Source organism: Tachypleus tridentatus, chromosome 13 (genome assembly GCF_004210375.1).
Source record: "Tachypleus tridentatus isolate NWPU-2018 chromosome 13, ASM421037v1, whole genome shotgun sequence".
Lineage (NCBI taxonomy): Eukaryota > Metazoa > Arthropoda > Merostomata > Xiphosura > Limulidae > Tachypleus > Tachypleus tridentatus.
Window position 1 is genome coordinate 235,457,211 of NC_134837.1, and position 20,197 is coordinate 235,477,407.

Below are 20,197 nucleotides of genomic sequence, written 5' to 3' on the forward strand. Positions count from 1 at the left end.
TCATTAGTTTCTTATCACCGTCTTTTCTCTTGTGATCTCTGATCTTAATATATAAACGAAAATTTCGAATATCAAAGTTTACCCTTTTTACCTCAGACTGCTTTCATTGATTTTTATGCAATAAAAAGAATGATTGTCAGATATTCAGGATCAAATGATATATTTTTAAATATTTCTAAGTATTCATATTATGAATTCTATATTAAAATATAAATAAAAACGTTCTAATGCGTCATTTTTCTTCCTATGTTACGAAACAAAGACAACAAAAGCAGTATAAGTTGTTACATTAATCCTGCGTAAGATAAATTATAAAAGTATTTTCTAGTAAGATATTCAAATTTCTCAATAAACGATACAAATTAGGTATTTAGCGCTTTTATTTGTTTGATAATGAACACTGTATCAGAACAAATATAAATATATAATCAATATCCTAACTTTTGATGTTATATAAAAAATGATTTGTTTATGTCAGAATTAAACTCAAAATTGCGCAGGGGCTAGCTGAGCACAACAATCCTTTATTATGAAGTTACAGACTAGTAGCGAAACAGAACCATTGCCAGCTCTTGGGCTACTCTGGTCGAATAGTAGAATTTGACTGCCACTCTTACACAGCAGTTACAACCCCAAAGTGAGAAACGCAATTTTATGGCAACATATCATGAACAAGAATTATTCGGAGCCAGTGTCCAGACATTTTAACGATTAGGCCATGCCTAGTCCTTTTAAAACGAATCGTGGAGATTATTTATTTTAAATTCAAGTATTACGTATAGATATGCAGAGTGTAGCAGCTCTATAGAATATTTATGGTTAATTAAAGTCTCGAAGAAATTATACTTTTGAACACTTTTTAAGAAAAACCTATTATATTTTAATATTTAATTATTGTTCTTGCATCACATGGTTGCGTAGAAATTGTGCATTTTTTACAATAAATCCATGATTTCTTGTTCTGTTGGTCATAACGTGATTAAATCGAGCAAGTCTACGCCAAATGCAGAGTGAAAATAATAATAATTTTGTAGAAGTAAATGACTAAATGTTTATATTGTTCCTTGTGATAAACCTAGAATCCTATACATTTTGTAACATTTGTCAAAGGTACTTGAAAAACGTGTTTTTTAGTGAAATCTACATGTATATTATTTACAATATTTAATTGAAATTACGCCAAAATAAATATAAGAAACACAGAACTCTAAGGAAAGCCGACAAAAGCAATATCATAGTATATCAGTGTGTACAAATTTGCATCAATACTATGTTTTTGTATGTGTGTCTGATGAAGGCAACTTATCAAACATTCATATTTTAACTTTTGCTTGTTATCAACTTAAAAGGGGTTTCCACAATTTAGGACCTGGACAGGTATATATTAAATGAAATAGAGAAATTATACCATAATATTTATAACGTATTCACAGCAACCAAACAATAATTTGGGATTTTTTAGATTCACAGACACGTTAACCATTACACTTCGTTCGTCAGTGGTTTTAGCCCTATATATTTGTACTGTCTTAATAATAAATAAGTCATAAGCAATCCTATAAGATAAAACTGAGTTTGACAAATAAATATAAGATGGATTTTAATTGTAATAAATGTGGGTTATCATAATTTCAAGTATAAATATACTTTCGATATGAATAACCTTAACAGTGTCATAAAAGAAAGAGATCTTGATGTAATAGTTGATCAGTCTCTGAAGCCAGCCAAGCAGTGTTGTGTTCTTAGTAGTAGGGTAGATGGGATTTTTAGATTGTATCCATAGAAATATTGAAGAAAAGTACAAAGAGTTATAGTTTCGCTGTCCAGGTCACTGGTTAGACCACTTTGTGTTTAGTCTTGGGATCCTTATCTTAGGAATGACATTGAATAGTTGTAAAGGTTTCAGAGGAGGGTTATTAGAATGGAACTGCATACGAGGAGAAGCTGAAATCTCTCAAATTCTCCCTCAAACAAGCAGAAAAGTTAGGAAGGATCTCATTAAAGTGTTTAACATTGTTAAGATTTAAGATTGATGATGCATTGTATTTCTTCATATTTAACAGGGAAAATAGTAGAACTAGGGGACACAAATATAAATTTTGGTAGGTTAAAAGCCATCTTAAGCTAAGGCAGTTTCACCGTTCTAACAGGGTTATTGACCTGTGGAATCGGTTTACTTCATATGTTGTAAAAATACTAAATGTATACGACTTTGATAAGAATATGAATGATGAGGGCTGACTTTAATATCTTTATTTGTTTTAATTATTTTATTTTAGTTTTGAGGATGGTACAGTCGAGATGGACCAACAATTGCCATGTTATTCCAAAATGTTATGTTATATTATCACCATGACAAAGCATAAAAAAAAATATTAAGACAATAACAAGTTTTCAAAGTGAATCTAATTTGCACCAGTCAAACGCTCGCACTGAAATACTATTTAAGATATGTTAGGCAATAAATAACAGTTGAAACAAAGTGAAGTTCTGGAATTTATTTTATGAAGTTAAATATCAAGACGAATATGTCTTACAATTAATGAAAATTTGTTCGATCCTCACAACAAAATCCAAAATGGAAGCTATTGAAACTTCAATGACGTAAGAAAAAATTACACAGTTTTCTTCTTTACTGATAAGATGCGCCTTTTAATTTTCACTTTGATTGTTTAGGATAAAAAGGGACAAAACTCTGTCCTTTAACATATGGGTATATCACGGAATCATACTTTTTTATTGAAATAGTTTTATAGAATAAAATATCTATTGAAGAACAGTATTTCACACTAAAAACCGAAGTAAAAATAAAGAAATAAGAGTCATGAGTTTATTTCAGTTTTATGAATCATTTTCATCAATGAGCGAAAACATATAAATAATTTGCGACGGATTTACCTTTATATATTTATTTTAATATCGATATTTGTTTAAATATATGTTTAGAAATGTATGTAACTTATATTGTTCAAACTGTATTGTAAAATTCCCGCCTATTCACCAAAGTTGTAGAAACTTCTCGAGTATAAGTATCCACAATGTACGATGTGTGTAGTTAAATACTAGTGATTACCAGTTTTGTTGCCTTAGCTTAAATTTCTAGAAATGATCAAGCTCATTAAACATAATCAGTGTAATGCAAAGAGACAGTATATATTATTTGTTTGCTATAGTTGCTATACTGTAAACCTCGGAAGCTAGAAGTGGGATTAACACTTATAAGCGGGAAACTACAGATATCTGACCAGAAACGTTTATAGATTTCAAACATTACACACCGTTTACTTCAAAGGATTAATATTGGCCGTTAATATTTTACGATAGTATTATAAAAATTCACGTGTGTTGAGTGAAGAGCTAGCTAGCTTCCCCTTAAAAGTAAATTGTACCGATATCAACTCAAAATTATTTCGCTCATCGTGAACCCCCAACAGGATATCAAGGAAATTCCGGATTGGATATAATTAAGTTTGTAAAAATTTATAAATCTAAACCCTTATGTGCAATAACCGTTTTATAAATTGTATTATTGTTTGTATATTCAAATAGTAAACTGTGTATATCAATCTTGTTGGCAGATATCAAAGATATCGACCTGTAATTAATTTCTAAATCCAAATTATAATTTAATTTAGTTTTAGGTTATTTGTTTGTTTGTTTTGTTTGTTTTTTTGAATTTCGCACAAAGCTACTCGAGGGATATCTGCGCTAGCCGTCCCATATTTAGCAGTGTAAGACGAGAAGAAAGGCAGCTAGTCATCACCACCCACCGCCAACTCTTGAACTACTCTTTTACGAACGAATAGTGGGATTGACCGTCACATTATAACGTCCCCACGGCTGAAAGGACGAGCATGTTTAATGCGACCGGGATTCAAACCCGCGACCCTCGGATTACGAGTCGAACGCCTTAACACGCTTGGACATGGCAGACCCTAGGTTATTTGAACTCGTAACACGTACATGATAAATTGGAGTTTCGTCCGAGATAAAATATAACACACAACAACTTCTTCAATGGCCAGGTATTTATAATGTGACGGTTAATCTCTTTATTTGTGGATAAAAGAGTAGCCTAAGAGTTAGCAGTGGGTGGTGATGACTAGCTGCCTTCTCTGTAGTCTTACACTGCTGAATTAGGGACGGTTAGCGCAGACAGCCCTCGTGTAGCTTTGCACGAAATTCAAAACAAGCCAATTCTTCAATAAGGAATTGTGTACTTCTTCAACGATATCCAAATAAATTTCTAAAGCATAGTGTAAATCAGAGTAAGGTTAGTGACTAACAAACAGTAGATTCAGATAACCTTACTCTGATTTACGCTATGCTTTAGAGATTTATTGAATATTGTTGAAGTGGTATATAATTCTTATTGAAGAATTGGCTTTGGCTTGTTTTGAATTTCCTGCAAAGCTACACGAGGGCTGTCCGCGCTAGCCGTCCCTAATTTAGCAGTGTAAAACTACAGATAAGGCAGCTAGTCATCACCACCCACTGCTAACTCTTAGGCTTCTCTTTTATCAACATTTTTAAATCTAAATGATTTGAAAGTTCTACAAAGTTGTTTCAAAAATGTCATCCCTTTTTTTTTACATTTTTCACGCCTCTTTCCCCATTGTCACAGTGGAAAGTCTACGGACATATAAGGTTAAAAGTTGGGTTTCTATATGGGCATCCCACAGATATTCCATTATGTAGCTTTGGGCTTAACAGACGAAACAATCTTTTTACGCTATATGTCATGTGTACTACACAAGACATTAAAAAATCATGATTCGTAATATTATATTTATGAAAAAACAAAACATCTATTTCAAATAATGTAATTTGTCCTTTCACTTTACTGTTATGTAAATCGGGGATTTCATAATCAGAAAACGATTCGTCATTCAGTTTATGATATATACATACAGTAGTATCGCAATACTGTGACTAGTTAGTCATAAACCATTGATAAATCTGGACAAAGACATCCGGACATTTTACTAATACGTATGGAGACTCATCGAAGAAATGAAAGCCAGTGATTTACATCGAACTGTGTGAACTAACTACTTATGTCACGGTGTTTCTTAGCTGAATATATAATTACTTCGAAAACAAGTGGCACACAACTAAAAAAATATAACACAATACGAGCTGATCACCACCAGCTCTCGATTTCAATTTGACGCAATTTCATGTTAGTAGCTGCAACTCGACGCTTTATTATTGTAAAGATATTACGAAATTTATGTAAAATTTTCAAGGTGATGCATTCTGCGCAAGAAACACAAAACAGTTTGTCTGCAACGATGCTATCTACATTTTCAGTTGACAAACATCATGTGAAGCCACATTCTTTGTTAAATATGAATCATGGTTCACTCTCCAGTCACATAACAGATAACCTACTTTCATACAAAGCAGTAATGTATATTATACTGCAATTATGGTATTAGTAAAAATAACCATTATATTATATTGGATTGTAGTACTTATACCAGACGTAACCAGCTCCTACAGGACTTTTATGCCTCCATGTGCTGATACAATTAGTCTTGATTTCGGCGTGACTAGAGACAACGCCCACATTTACTGAACTGATTAACACCTTCCTTAATGAAGACTGAATTAATTGAAAAGAATGACATATACCCTCACTCTACTTTAATTACGTATGGTATGATTTGAGAAACACGTCCCATTCTATCAGCTAGCTTTAGACCCTACAGATTCCCAGAAACGTCTTTTAAAGCAGCAGTTAAGAGTAATATAACACTTATATCTGTGTTATATCTGTGTCACAGCATAATAATCGACTCTAGCTTCTCCTTATTGAAATACAGTACTGTGCAAATGTGTTAGGACAAAGTAAACAATTATATTTCAGGCTACTTGCAGAGAACAATTAAAGGTAAATCACAGGCGAAACATCAATATATTATTAATCTTCATATTTAGTAAACAGAAACCCGGTAAAAGTGCTTGAGTTCAGCAACAGTTAATATTTTGTGTATCCCCCTTTTACTTCAAAAACTGCAGCAGGCCTTTCAGGCATTGTGGCAACATGTTCTATCAGAGCGTCCTTTAGGAAATTAGTCCAATTGTCTCTAATAAACTTCCATAAAGTTTCCTTGGAAGAAACTTTTGTCAAGTTTTTGATCTTATCGAATACGAGGTCTGCTCAGTTAGGTTGAGGTCAGGGCTTTTCATTACATCAATTGAATTATTCCAACAGCTCATTTCCTAGCTAAATTAAATGAGCGTTTGGAGTTATTATCTCTTTGGAAGCTAGATCCTTTACTAATAATATATAAACCATCAAGTACACAATGATGAATCGGTATGTCATGGTACTTGCGCTGGCAAATTATTCCATCATTTTTTTTCAAATATCTCGTACCACCTCATCAGCAAAACACTCCCCACCAAAAACACAACATCACACAGCCTCTCCCACACTTCATGGTGGGTGCTATACATTAAGGTATTTTAACCTTTTTTTCCCATTGGATGTACAACCTATGCTTTGAACCATATATTTCAAACTTGGACTCATCCGTCCATAACACTCTTTTCCAATCATCGACAGTCCAGGTTTTGTGTTTTAAAACAAGTTTTAGTCTCTTAACAGCATTTGAAGATCAAAATAAATGTTTTTAACTGATAAACAACCAAATATTTCATTCCATTACGGTCTTCTTGTGCTGTAGATATGGTGGCAGTCTTCTTTCTGTCCCAAAAGCTCCATAAACGAAAATACTTTTCTGCAGTATCACTGAGTTTAAGTGTTCTGCTTCTTCCTTTCCCACTTTCAAATTAACCTGTCTAGCGTTTGACAGTAAATTTTGTGAGCATTTCTAGTCTGAAGCAATTTGTCAGAGAGCCCTATCAGCATCACGCAAAATTCTAAGCGACTCTCTTCTCTGCTGATCATTCTCTATGATTTTTGGGCGTGGAATGACAACTGAACTTAAAATATACTCTTCAAAAAAGAAACGCAAAAGGAAAAATATGAGACAAATTGTTAACAAGTTTATTCCGGGTAGTTCTGTATGACATGTGTGAAACTTTGCACATTCACTGCTGAACATCCAAAGTCTGCAAAGGCGAATTCCACGCTCACTTGGTGAAGTTTAACGTCACTCAACGTCAATAACGAGTATGCCCCCCGTGAGCATCAATAACTGCTTGGCATCTCCTGCCCATGGAAGCGATGAGATGACGAATCACATCCTATGGAATGGCTGTCCACTCAGCCTGCAAAGCTGCTCCAGCCTGCGGTGGAGATTGTCGCCGTTGGTCCAACTCGTCCCAAAGATGTTCGATGGGGTTTAAATCTGGTGATCTGGAGGGCCATGGAAGAACGTTGATGTTGTGATGTCTCAAGAAGGCAGGTGAGTCGGGCTGTGTGAGGACGGGCGTTGTCATGTTGAAAAACGTCGTTGACGTTCACCATGATGGGTTGCACATGGGGCCTAAGAATCTCGTCGACGTATCGTTGAGCCGTAAGATTCCCTCGAATGTGCAAAAGGTCTGTTCTGGCATTGTAGGCGATGGCAGCCCACATCATAACGCTGCCACCATCATATCTGTCAACATCCTGCACACAGTTTGCTGCAAAACGTTCACCTCGGCGACGGCAAACACGGGTCCTTCCATTCTGCCTACGAAGCATAAAACGTGATTCATCGCTGAACCAAACATGCCTCCATCGTCGATGAGGCCATACGCGATGTGCCCGAGTCCACTGCAGCCGTGCTTGACGATGTTGCTGGGTGAGGATGACTCCTCTGACTGGACGTCGAGGTCGGATTCCTGCATCTCGTAGACGGTTGCGTACGGTCTGATCGGAAATCCTACGCAGTCCTGGTGTGATTGAGGCAGTAGACGTTGCAGTGGTAGTCCTATCCCGAAGGTGACGTAACCGGATGTAGCGATCTTGTGTGGGCGTGGTCACAGAGGTCTGCCAGATCGTGGACGGTCACGAGTCGATCCATGTTGTTGGTGACGATTCCATAGCCTTGTGATGGTACTTGGGTGGACATTCACAGCTCTGGCAACATCTGATCGAGATTCGCCTGCTTCCAATCCACCAATGGCGTTGTTGCGTTGTGCTTCAGTCAGTCTTGCCGTAACTGTATTGCGTGTCGGTGGCTTAACACTGAGCTATAGAAACCGAGAACCCGTCACTTTTATAGGGATTTTGCACATGTTGCACTTGCAGAACATGCAGATCTCTCAAACAAATTTATTGGACACGCATGCGTTTTGGCGAAAAATCCGATCTTTTCCTCCGTTTTCAAAGTGCACGACTTTATTGTTATTTTGGTCTGAAATAAGTGCCTTAACACGTGTAATATTACATACTCTGAGCTTGTAACGTTATTACATATATTTCTCTTTAAAATAAAAAAATATCCCTTTTGCGTTTCTTGTTTTGAAGAGTATATAATATTAAACACTGTTTTATTATCAAGGTTTATTTGTGCAATGCTATTAAATTGCTTTATTTTAGCATATACTTGTATCATATGCTAGATCTTTGCTAGAGTCTTTCTGTATAGTTAAGATACTGATGCGGTACTATAACAGTTATTTCAGACCCTAAATTTGATAAGGTGTTCATTCGAGCAGAACCCTTTTCACAACCCATTGGTTTGTTTGTTTGTTTTTGAATTTCGCACAAAGCTACTCGAGGGCTATCTGTGCTAGCCGTCCCTAATTTAGCAGTGTAAGACTAGAGGGAAGGCAGCTAGTCATCACCACCCACCGCCAACTCTTGGGCTACTCTTTTACCAACGAATAGTTGGATTGACCGTCACATTATAACGCCCTCACGGCTGAAAGGGCAAGCATGTTTGGCGCGATGGGGATGCGAACCCAACTCTCAGATTGCGAGTCGCACGCCTTAACACGCTTGGCCATGCTGGGCCCCAACCCATTGGTACAATTATGTGGAAATCCTAAAGAATGATAAGTATTCTCACCCTGGCTCATTTAATTGTAAACAGGGATCAGTAAAGCATTATCATAGTGTTTCAATTTTACATTCTGTAGTGAAAGAATTAGCCCCTTTAAAATTGAAATATTTACAAAATATTATTTTTCCCTTAACACTTTTGCAAAATACTGTTCCATGAATAGAAAAATTGTAAAGTCATTTCTCTGTATTGTTAATTGACATTTCGTATGATACTATAGTTTATTGAAATTCCTTTTTCACAAATCAACTGAGAACTCATTTCACATTCCATTATCCTTTAGTTGTTTTGTGCAGTATACTTATATTATTGGAGCCAAATTTCGCCCAGTCAGATACTTACGACATTGACGACAATGAGCACTGTGTGTTTTTATGGATATATTCTCCTTGATACACATCAGTTTGAAGTGTGATGGTGATTACAGAAATTCTGATTACAACCCTCATCATTATTAAGTGCTTAAGACACGTCATGGTCAGGTGTTTAGGGCGCTCCACTCCCAATGTGAAAGCTGCTATATCGAATCTCCGTTCCGCCAAAAATGTTCGATATTTCAGCCTTGGGGCGTTATAAAGTTACGATCAATCCCACTATTCTTTGGTAAAGGAGTAACGTGAGAGTTGACGATGTGGGTAATGATGACTAGCTGTCATTCTTTGCTAAACTATGGACCGCTAGTTCAGGTAGCCGTATTGCATCTTTGCGCAAACTTCCAAACCAAACTAATTACTTAATAGCATTAACTTAAAAGAATAGTTATTAAAAAGATGACAGCGATGCCAGTATTAAAGTTTATAATGTTAACATAAAATTAGCTGTAAATTTTGTCACAAACGTTACAAATGTAAAGTGTTTGATTGGAGAAAGTTCATTAAACATGAAATCTCAAACCACAATTGCATTTAAAACACGCTTCATAGTCTTGGACATTTAATAACCAATTGTAAATGATTGTTTTTACACTATCTTTTACCATTAGGTTTTCAATATTATGATACGTACAATAATTTTAATAATAAAAATAGGTTGAACCAATACTGAACTCTTCCTAAAAACTTTATGCTCATTCATTTTCATCAACTATTGCTGTTGCTCTCTATTTTAGTAATTATTCTATTCACAAAATAATACCCATATAATTCCTTAAGAATAATTTTCATACTCTCTAAATGCTAAAATAATTGAAGCTGTTTGATAAATACGGTTTTTCTTGCCTGTTACCGTAGTTTATTTTGACAGCTATAGGATTTCGTGTACCAGATTCTACCGTATACGTGTCATCCATGCACTGTTATTTTTGTAAGTAAAGTAAGTTGTTTCTTAATTTGTTGACCTATCAGGAAAGTTCCAAATATTGATGAAAACTACCACTTGCTAACTGTTAGCTTTTCTTTACTTATCAGTATAGTTTAAATAATAAATAAATGTAACAAAACTTCCTACTTCACTGAACACTTCCTAACAATAATTTTAAGTCGTACATTTTATTTATTGTAAAGTAATATTTATAGAGAAGTTTTACCTCAGTTAAAGTACAATATTGTAATTACAAGATTTGTATTAGTGGCATATTGTGATATATATTTTAATAAGTTAACTGTTTTTTGCAATATTCTAATATCCAAAAGTTTATACGTTTCATCAGTATCAAACTTGTCATGCCTGTGAAAATTCCAAATATATCGGTTATGCACTTGACTTGAAACAGATTTTTACATTGAACGATAAATATTTTTGGCAAGATCTAAAACTAATATAAAAGTCATTTGTGATCAAAGATAAACTTTAAGGACATGAAAGTACAGAATGAAGAATTTTTCCAGGTGTTTCAGTGGTAAGTTTCCGGACTTACAATGGTAAAATCCTGTATTCGATTCCCGTGGTGAAAAAGACACAGTTAATCGATGTATTTTTAAACTAAAACAAACTGCAACCAACATAATAACTCACATTTATTTATTGTTCTAAAATGGTATATGATCTACAGAATAATTAAAGCATCAACACTTCCAAACAACTCCAAAAACAGCTCATTTGTTTCATTTTAGCGCAAAGTTTAGTAAATAAACCATTTGCGCTGCATCTACTGCAAGGTTTCGACTTCAAAGTTTAGCTCAAAGAGGTTATAGAAAATAAAATTGTAAAGTGTTTAATATTAAAAGAACATCTCTGAAAGGCTTCCTATATGGCATTACTAATATTTGCATGTTATTATACACATATTTTATTCATAATTATATATATATATATATATATATGTGTGTGTGTGTGTGTGTGAAAAGGAAAAAGACATATTTAACACAAAAATTAAATAGTTAAACAATTGGTCTGCTGTAAAATATTAAATAACGAGTTCGTCCAAATGTCATAACATTGTTTACATACCTAAATTAATTTAGATTACTCTATAGTGAAATAAAATAGATTTAGAACAACATGGATACATTTTATTAGTTTCAAGCTTGTGTGTACAGCAGGCCCCTTTACCGAAACATTTTAACCTACAGCCACATAGCGAGGTATGGGTTAAGAACGTTTAGAAAAGGATTATTTTTCTGAAGTTGCGAAGGAGAAAAAAGATCTAGACTCTAGATGGTGTAAACCTTTCAACAAAGATAGTTGATTTTGTTAATTAATTTTATAGCAATTAGTGTTGTCGTGTTGTACAAATTAATTTACATGTTGTTATATCTAAGATAATGGTGGTATAAATTACAGTAGAATTAGCCTTGCAATGTAAAATACTTTGTTTGTGTGTGTTTGTTTAGTTTTATCTTCAGAGCTATCTTCATTTTATCCACCGTGGGAAACCAGATTCTAGACATAGTTACTTTATACGTATTCAAGCATACCGCTAAGATTATGGGGTTCTCGTACAATATAAATTGATTAAATAGTTTGTTTTCTCTCTGATTTTATCGACAGGCTAAGATATCCTAGGCTGTAGATACCAGAGACAATAAAGATGAGAGATGAAACAGACTGAAAAACTTTAATTAATTATTATGTGAGATTTGTTTCTGTAATACTATGTTCTGAAGAAAAGTTATTGTGTTTCTTTTTTATTTTCATATGAATTCAGCTTTAAATTTTCTGTGTCAGTCTTACTTCTAGGTTGTTGTTGAAAAATAATTTTTCGAAACCGACCTAACTTCAAAATTACTCCATTTTCACATTGTCAGAATAAACTATTACTTTTGTGATAAAGTTAATTTATAGGCTACTTCAAAGCTGTACGGTGAATTATCTGCACTCTGTCCACGGAAGGTATCGAAGCCTGTATTTTAGTTTGTAAGTCTGTGAATTTTATCACTGACTCACCAAAGGATTTATGTTACATTAGTTCTAATCCAGTCTAAAAACTCTGTTATTCGCGTGTAAACTCCTGGATAGTCACGATGAGCACATAATATTCCAAATGACACGATTCCAATCTGATAATAATTGTTATCTTCTCCACCAGGTAGCATCAACGGTCCTCCAGAATCACCCTAGGAAAAATAAATAAATAGTTGATTAGTAATTAGTAATAAACATGTTTCTTTTCTATTTATTACTCGGCCATATATTTTCAGACAAACTCATTTAGATATTTATTTGAAACATTGTTTGCATCTAAAAAACGACAACAAACTAATCCGTATAAAAGTTAAAAAAACCTTAAAACAAAACTTAACAAAAAGAAATAATAACATTCATAACTAAGTTAAGTACCAAACATGCGTCTGTTCCTCCATCTTCGTATCCAGCGCACATGTACACTTTGGTAAGATTTACAACATCTTGGTATGCCATCTTGCAATGCTCTAGATCCACAATGGGTACCTGAGCTTCTCTTAATTTATCACTATAATTTCCATCTGAAATCAAACAACAATAAATATTTTACAGTATGTCATCTAACTTGAATTTTTATATTGATATAATCTATTTTTACTTGTACTTAATATTTTTTGTATAGCTATTCCGAAAAGTATAGTTTGTGAGTGTGGGACATACTGCAAAAAGGTGTCTTTTTTGTCAGATATCCTAAGCACCATAAACTCTAGTCAAAAAGTGGCTTTTATCAAAAGCCTTCTTTTCAATATAACGGCAAAGAGATTATCAAAAATTGTGCTATATTTTGTAAAATTAGTTTAAAGCCACAACGTGGGTCAAAGCAGTAAAGTTAAACTTCTCATCAAGTTTTATCTTTATGACAACCTACTTAAAAGATAATGGAATATTGATTTTTACAATTAATTATATCCTTGAAGATATTCCGGAAAAAATACATTGTAATTGGGAAAATGTGTGTTATTTCTTTAATGTGAGAAGTTGACAACATATACCACATTTATCGGTGGTTATATGATTTCCCATTTCAACTATATGCTTGGAAAAGTCCTAGCTGCTTTCTATAAATGTACCAAGAAAATGAATTGGGGATCTTGCTTACCTTTACAGTTTACCATATTTTCTAGTGGTATACAGCAAAGGATGAAATATAGCCAGAGTTGGCAAAATTGATGAAATGCGTATGTTTTTAGCTTTGCAATTGATTGTACAAATGTGCTCTAATAGCTTTTGTATAAAGGGATACCATGAAAGCGGTCTGCTAAGTTTAATGTCAGTTTCTTACTCTAGGAACTTGTACTGAATGTGTTAGGTAACAGATAACAATGTAAGTTATTAGATGTTCTCCGTATTCCAAGACTGAATTTAGATAACTAATTAAATGGTGTCTTCATATTGGCCACTAAAAGTGTAATGTTAATGACTAAATATTAATCTAACCCTTGAAGTAAATGATATTTCAAGTAAATAGTTTTATTTAATGTTGACAATATTATTCCCAAATATCAGTCTACACATCGTTGCATGTGTTCTGAGAATTTAATTATAAAGCTATAGTACAAGTTCTCTTATTTTTGTGAATGTTGTAATATCGGACTTGGAAACATCTCCACGTGTGTTTTGCGTTTTTCTTGCATTTATTTCTAAAGAACACTGCCAAGAAAATGTACTAAAACAGATGGTTGATGCTAGATTACTGAATGGTTTGGGTTTTGTTCCTTAATTTGATTAGATAAGGGGTGAAGTTACGCTGACAGCCAATAGCAAAATACTCAAACTGAACCTAAAGTGAGTTCAACTCAATGTATTAGACTTTGAATTCAGCTTTTAGTAAGGTATCCTTTATCAAGCAGAGAAACAGGAAGCTTTACACAAAGAAATTTCTTGTTTTGTTGTTCTCATGTTTATGTATCTCCCAGTCTTATCAACTTATAGAAAAATAACATCGTGACACAGTCCCCCTATCCCATGGTGACCAACAGTACTGCCCAACTACATATATACAGATACTGTAGTAATAATAATATAATACAGAAATACTCAAGGGACGTGTAAACAGAATACCGTCTAAAATAAATTCTTTCTGTGTTACTATGAAAAGTGCACTATACTGTAGAACATTTGATTAAGACATTCACTGCACCTGTGGAAATTTTAGTCTGAATCTTGCACTAAATTGCGTCGAGCAACATCCATGACTTATTTTTTTGAAAGCGTAAAATGTCGCTTCCTTTCTTAACGCAAAGTTACAAACTTGTCTATCTGTGCTACGTTCAACGAATTGTAAGTCTATAAACTAGTCGTTTTTATTTTGGTAAATTATTTTTACACGATTCAGAAGAACTCCCAAAGGCGCGGCGGCACGTTTGCAGACGAACACTAGCCACTGGGTTTCTACACCCGTGGTAAGCAGAGCATAGATAGCCCATAATGTAGCTTTGTTATTAACTTCACACAAACAAATAAGCAGGCTATTTAAATTCAACTAAGACTACTCCTATACAGTAAATTTACACAAAGTGCAACGTATTTATTTATTTATGAATTACATAGTTCAAATAGACCAGAAATGAATAATAACAGTACTAATACTATTCAACTGCATTACATGAAACCAAAACTTGACTAACTTATATTAACATCAAAACTCAGGCAAAATATACGAATAGCAATATAATAGCAAAATTAACTTTCCAGTTGCATCAATCATGGAATTGTTAGAGAATAATAAGAGTTTATATTCCTATATCGAGACAGTAACTTTATCAGGGTCATTATTTTCCTCATTGTCAACCATTCATTGAAAAGAAAAACAAACAATCCTTAGTTGATGATGATTAGAAAGACATCATTTAGAGATATTTCGCTCAAGGCACTGTTATTATTATTAGTATCAACTGTTGCATTAAAACATTTACACTTTTTAATTATATTCTCACTATAATATTCTTAATATCAAACATGCCTTTAATTTTAAAATGTCATAATAATCAATATTTTTGAAAGATTATAAAAGCTCGTAACTGACTTTTTATTAAACATCCAAGTCTTGATAACCTAAAATCTGACTTTCATGAAGTTTCTAACCTGGCATTCACACAGAAGGTGACACAGTTATCGAACTATTTGTCACAGATTGATGTAACTAGACAGAGTAATACACGTTTGTTGAAGCTGCTAACCAGTTATTTATGTAGAAAGTGAAACAGGCGTCAAACCAGTTGTCATAGATTGATGTAACTAGGAAGAATAGTCCGTATTTTTACACAGGATGGGCCAGTGCCCAGTGAATCAACCACTGAAATTGTCAGTTAGTGCTCAATTTAACAACTCAACTTCTCTCATCTTAACTACTTTTAAAGTTTTGAATAACAACTTTTTACAGAATTAGGTGTGCCATGTTAAAACAATTTCCATTTTGCAAAGCAACAGGTTGCATAATAACCACAGTCAATATAAAGTGGTGGCGGTATGATATGTATCAGAACTACATTTTTAAAAGTTTTGGCATTCGTAAGTAATTTGATGCTACCAAACGTTTATCACGTTTGAAAAAGTATCTAACATATTTTTCTGATTCGAAATATTCATATGATCAAATTATAAAGATATTTAGAACTGACATTATGAAGATATCCCTTGCACTAAATGACACTGGGCTCCAGCACCGTCCTGAAAAAAAAAAAAAAAACTGAAATAAATCCTACTCCAACCTAAGTAATTGTAGGATATCGTGACCGGTAACAAAACACGAACAAAAATATTGATGGAAAAAATCAGTCCTGGTTTTCTCGGAAAACAAACAAGACATAATCAAGAAAGATCTTCTTTTTTTTTTTTTTTTGGTATGGGTTTACAAAATAAAGCCTCAAGTGATATGTCACATTTAACTTAAGCAATTACCGAATGAAACATTTATTCATAATTTTCCAAACAAAAACATACTGGTCAATACATTATGAATATTATGTTGGAATGACTAGTGTTCTTTGAAGACGAAAACATTATGCCTAAGCTTAAACGTACATATGACGTTTGTGAACAGTCTGTACGTGAAGGAGAAAAACGTGTATCATGTTCGAATTCAGCATACAGGAACTTCCGTAGTAAAAAAACGTAAATATTTCAAAACAGTAAAGCCATCGCAGGCCTATGTTGTTGTTTTTCTTATTCATTGTTTACACTCAGAGTCCAGTACTTCTATTGTGCATATATAGTAAAGCTACTAAGGCTTCTCTGCACTCTTATCAAATTTGTAACTAATGGCCAGAGGTTACAGAGCAAACCAGCTACCACCCACTACCCATGCTAAAGAATTGTTTATTTGTTTTGAATTTCGTGCAAAGATACACAAGAGTAATCTGCGGCACACGTTCCTAATTTAGCAGTAGAAGACTAGAGGTAAGGCAGCTAGTCATCACCACACACCGCCAACCTTTCGGCTACTCTTTTATCAACGAACAGTGGGACTGACAATCACATTATTACGTTCCCACAACTCAAAGAGTGAGCCTGTTTGGTGGAACTAGGATTCGAACCAACGCCCCTCGGACTACAAGTCGAGTGTCTTAACCACCTAGCGATGCCGGGTCCTAAAGTCTTGTCTGTATCTCGTATAACGCGACTGTAGATTAAAATATGGGAAATACGTTGAGATTGTTTGTTTGTTTGTTTGTTTTTGAATTTCGCACAAAGCTACTCGAGGGTTATCTCCACTAACCGTCTTTAATTTAGCAGTATAAGACTAGAGGGAAGGCAGCTAGTCATCACCACCCACCACCAACTCTTGGGCTACTCTTACCAACGAATAGTGGGATTGACCGTCACATTATAACGCCCCACGGCTGAAAAGGTGAGCGTGTTTGGTGCGACGGGGATGCGAACCCGCGACCCTCAGATTACGAGTCGCACGCCTTAACCCACCTGACCATGCCGGGCCATACGTTGGGATAGTGCAAAAATTTGAAACCAGTTTACGAACTCCGAAACCAATGCCCTGCCGTATTGGATGGAAGATAGGACAAGTAGCCTCTTCTGACTGTTATAATATTACCTATTCAGAAAAGAAGTTTCAAATAATAGAGTTATTTAGTTGAAGCGCAAAGCTAAACAATGGATTACCTATATATACTGTGCCCACCATGCAAATTGAACCATAAAGTTCAGCATACAAACCTTCTATATTACTGATAAGCCACTGGAGGTAATCTGAAACAATACGACTGCAACATTTATTTTGAATTTTATCATTCAAAGTTCTTGACTAACTAAGTTCTACAGCTATATAGAACAAAATATGTACATACTATAAACAGTTTTTCCCCATCCTGTGATGAAAGCACTTCTATCAACTAAGTTTTCATTTCGTAATACTTTATATGGCAAACATACTGGATGGATACTATCGGTGAATTTAACAGCCTTGTCCAACGTTAAAATGGCGATGTCGTTTTCGTAGGTTTCAGGCACAAATTTCTCATGGTACTTTGTGATTTTAACTAAACGATGGATCGTTGAAGCATTGTCGTTGTCACTTGTCAAATCGTGTTCACCAAGACGAACCGATAGATCACTTGGATCCAGTCTTGTAAAATACAACAAATAAATGATGTATGATTAAAAAAAAAACCTTGAACTTCTTAATCTTCAAATGTTATTGTTACTGAGAGCATAACAACATAATGGGCTATCTGTTCTCTGTCCACCAAGGGTACCGAAACACTGTTTCTAGAGTTGTACGTCTGCAGACATACCCCTGTGCCACTGGGAGAGGTGGTGCCCCTTCAAAATTATTTCAGATTAAATAATTTATATTCTCAGACATATATATTGAACTTGACAAATAATTGTTATATTTGTGTTGTTGCTGTTTATTCAGAACAACGCTGCACAATGGAATAGATACTCTGTGCCCTTTGCGGGTATCAAACCCAGAAATTTAGCGCTACAAACCCTATATTTTACGCTTAGTCACCATGGAACAATATCGCTACGAATATAAACTCGAATCACGTGTCTTAATTCCTACTTAACTTATTAGTTAACGTTAAGAGGTTCCTCAAATCATCTTATTATCAGAGTGATTTTACAAACACATACCCTCTCCAATGGATCAGCGGTAATTCGTATTAGGCTAAAATTCGAGTTTCGATACCCACGGTGTGCAAAGGATAGATAGCACATTAATCACGCTTTTAATTTAATAAAAAGCAAACAAATATATACAAACATGTTTTAGAAGTTATATGTTTTAATTCTTAGACATAAGCAACGGGTTGGTCAAGAAAAACCAGTTTTTATTAAATTATTCACTATAAAAGATATAAAAAACTATCTTTTTTCGTTATATGTTTACATTGCCATAATGAAAATGAAATCAAGTAACAGTAAAATTCATTCTGGCAAACGCTGAATAACTATTTTTTATCGCCAAAAAATCTAACAAATAAAGGCTGATAAAATATACTCACGGATAATTTTTTTCATCGAAGACACAGTGTGATGCCGTGATCACGTGTTTCTGAGTTATTAATGACCCTCCACAGTAAAATCGTTTGATAGTTTTGTATTTTCGAAAAATAGCAACCTAATGTACAAACAATCTTATCAGATGCTTGGAGAAATTTTTGGGGTTTCGATATATCACAAATTGTCAGAGAAATGAAGACCTTTGTTATACCAGTAAACAGAAATGAGTTTTTAAGTTTTAAAATAACATATCAAAGTAATTAAGAACATCGAATATTACAACAAAACTTTGGTTGTGAAAAGCAAAGAAATATGTGTAAGAGTTAAACAATAAATATTCCTTTCTATGAAAATAGAGGAAATAAACAGATAATGTTCTACTTAAAATTGATTGAAATTAAGGACAAAACTGCACAATAGGCTATATATGCTCTGCCCACCACTGGTACCGAAACCCGGTTTCTAGCGATGTGAGTCCGCAGACATGCCGCTGTGCCACTGGGGTGAGTTCTGCTTTAGAATTACAGTTTACGTTCGCCCTTATCCAAAATAATATTGTTAACTTTTCTATTTCAGAATATATACAGCATAAAACATAATTATATGACATCGTTGTGTTTTTGTTATTTTGAAAGAGTAATTCCGTGAGTTTCAGATCTGTATATGTTAACATTGATTACAAAGTTTCTCAAGCATGATAAGCCAGTCTCATAAAATAATAATTCAAAATTAGAACGATAGACACAAAAAAGCAGTTTCTCTTTCATATTTATTATCATACATTATGAAAAACAACTACGTTCTCTCAGGGTGAATCAGCAGGCAAATATGCTAGCTGATGACGCTAAAAATCTTGGTTCAATACTCGCAGTGGGCAGAACATAGACAGTCTATTCTGTAGTTTTGTGCTTAACATTAATCTAATCAATATCTTTACACTGATACACTTTGTTTGTTTCGCATAGAACAAACCAAGGATACGTCTTAAGGTTATAATAATAGTTACAATAACTGTATTTTATTTCACTGATATTAAAAATATATATTAAATTTTGTTCAATCATAGCCTTAGCCACATGTTTATTTATATTTGTAACCTGTAGTTTCTTAGTAAGATAATTAATTTTTAATTTCTCGATAGGTGTTTTTATATAAAACAGTTTTATAAATTCCATAAGTTTTTTGTATATAATGATATTTTATCAACTTCCAGTAAATTATATTCGTTAGATACATTTATTTAACTTTTAATGTGATTCGTTTGTATTATTAAGTGTTTTCTACAGTAATTAAAAATCCATGTATAAGAACTATGTTCATAAAACGAGGAAACTACGTTCTTTATCGCAATTTATTTAAAAGACGCAGTTTTTCTGTTCTCACTACTTTGATTACTTGTTTGTTTGTTATTGAGAACAAAGCTA

General features: G+C 33.9%; 1 protein-coding gene across 4 annotated transcripts in view; it reads right to left on the bottom strand.

Annotated features, from left to right (window-relative positions):
* Positions 1–10,908: 10,908 nt before the first annotated feature.
* The window catches only part of LOC143237220 (proclotting enzyme-like), a 28,022-nt gene continuing 18,733 nt past the window's right edge, over positions 10,909–20,197 (bottom strand). For all 4 annotated transcript variants that reach the window (XM_076476229.1, XM_076476228.1, XM_076476227.1 and 1 more), the window contains 4 exons: positions 18,776–18,891; positions 17,612–17,889; positions 12,684–12,829; positions 10,909–12,460 (listed from right to left, as the gene is read on the bottom strand). In XM_076476229.1, the coding sequence (XP_076332344.1) occupies positions 12,299–12,460; positions 12,684–12,829; positions 17,612–17,889; positions 18,776–18,891 (702 nt within the window). In that variant the 3' untranslated portion in view covers positions 10,909–12,298. The remainder of the gene's footprint in view (positions 12,461–12,683; positions 12,830–17,611; positions 17,890–18,775; positions 18,892–20,197) is intronic.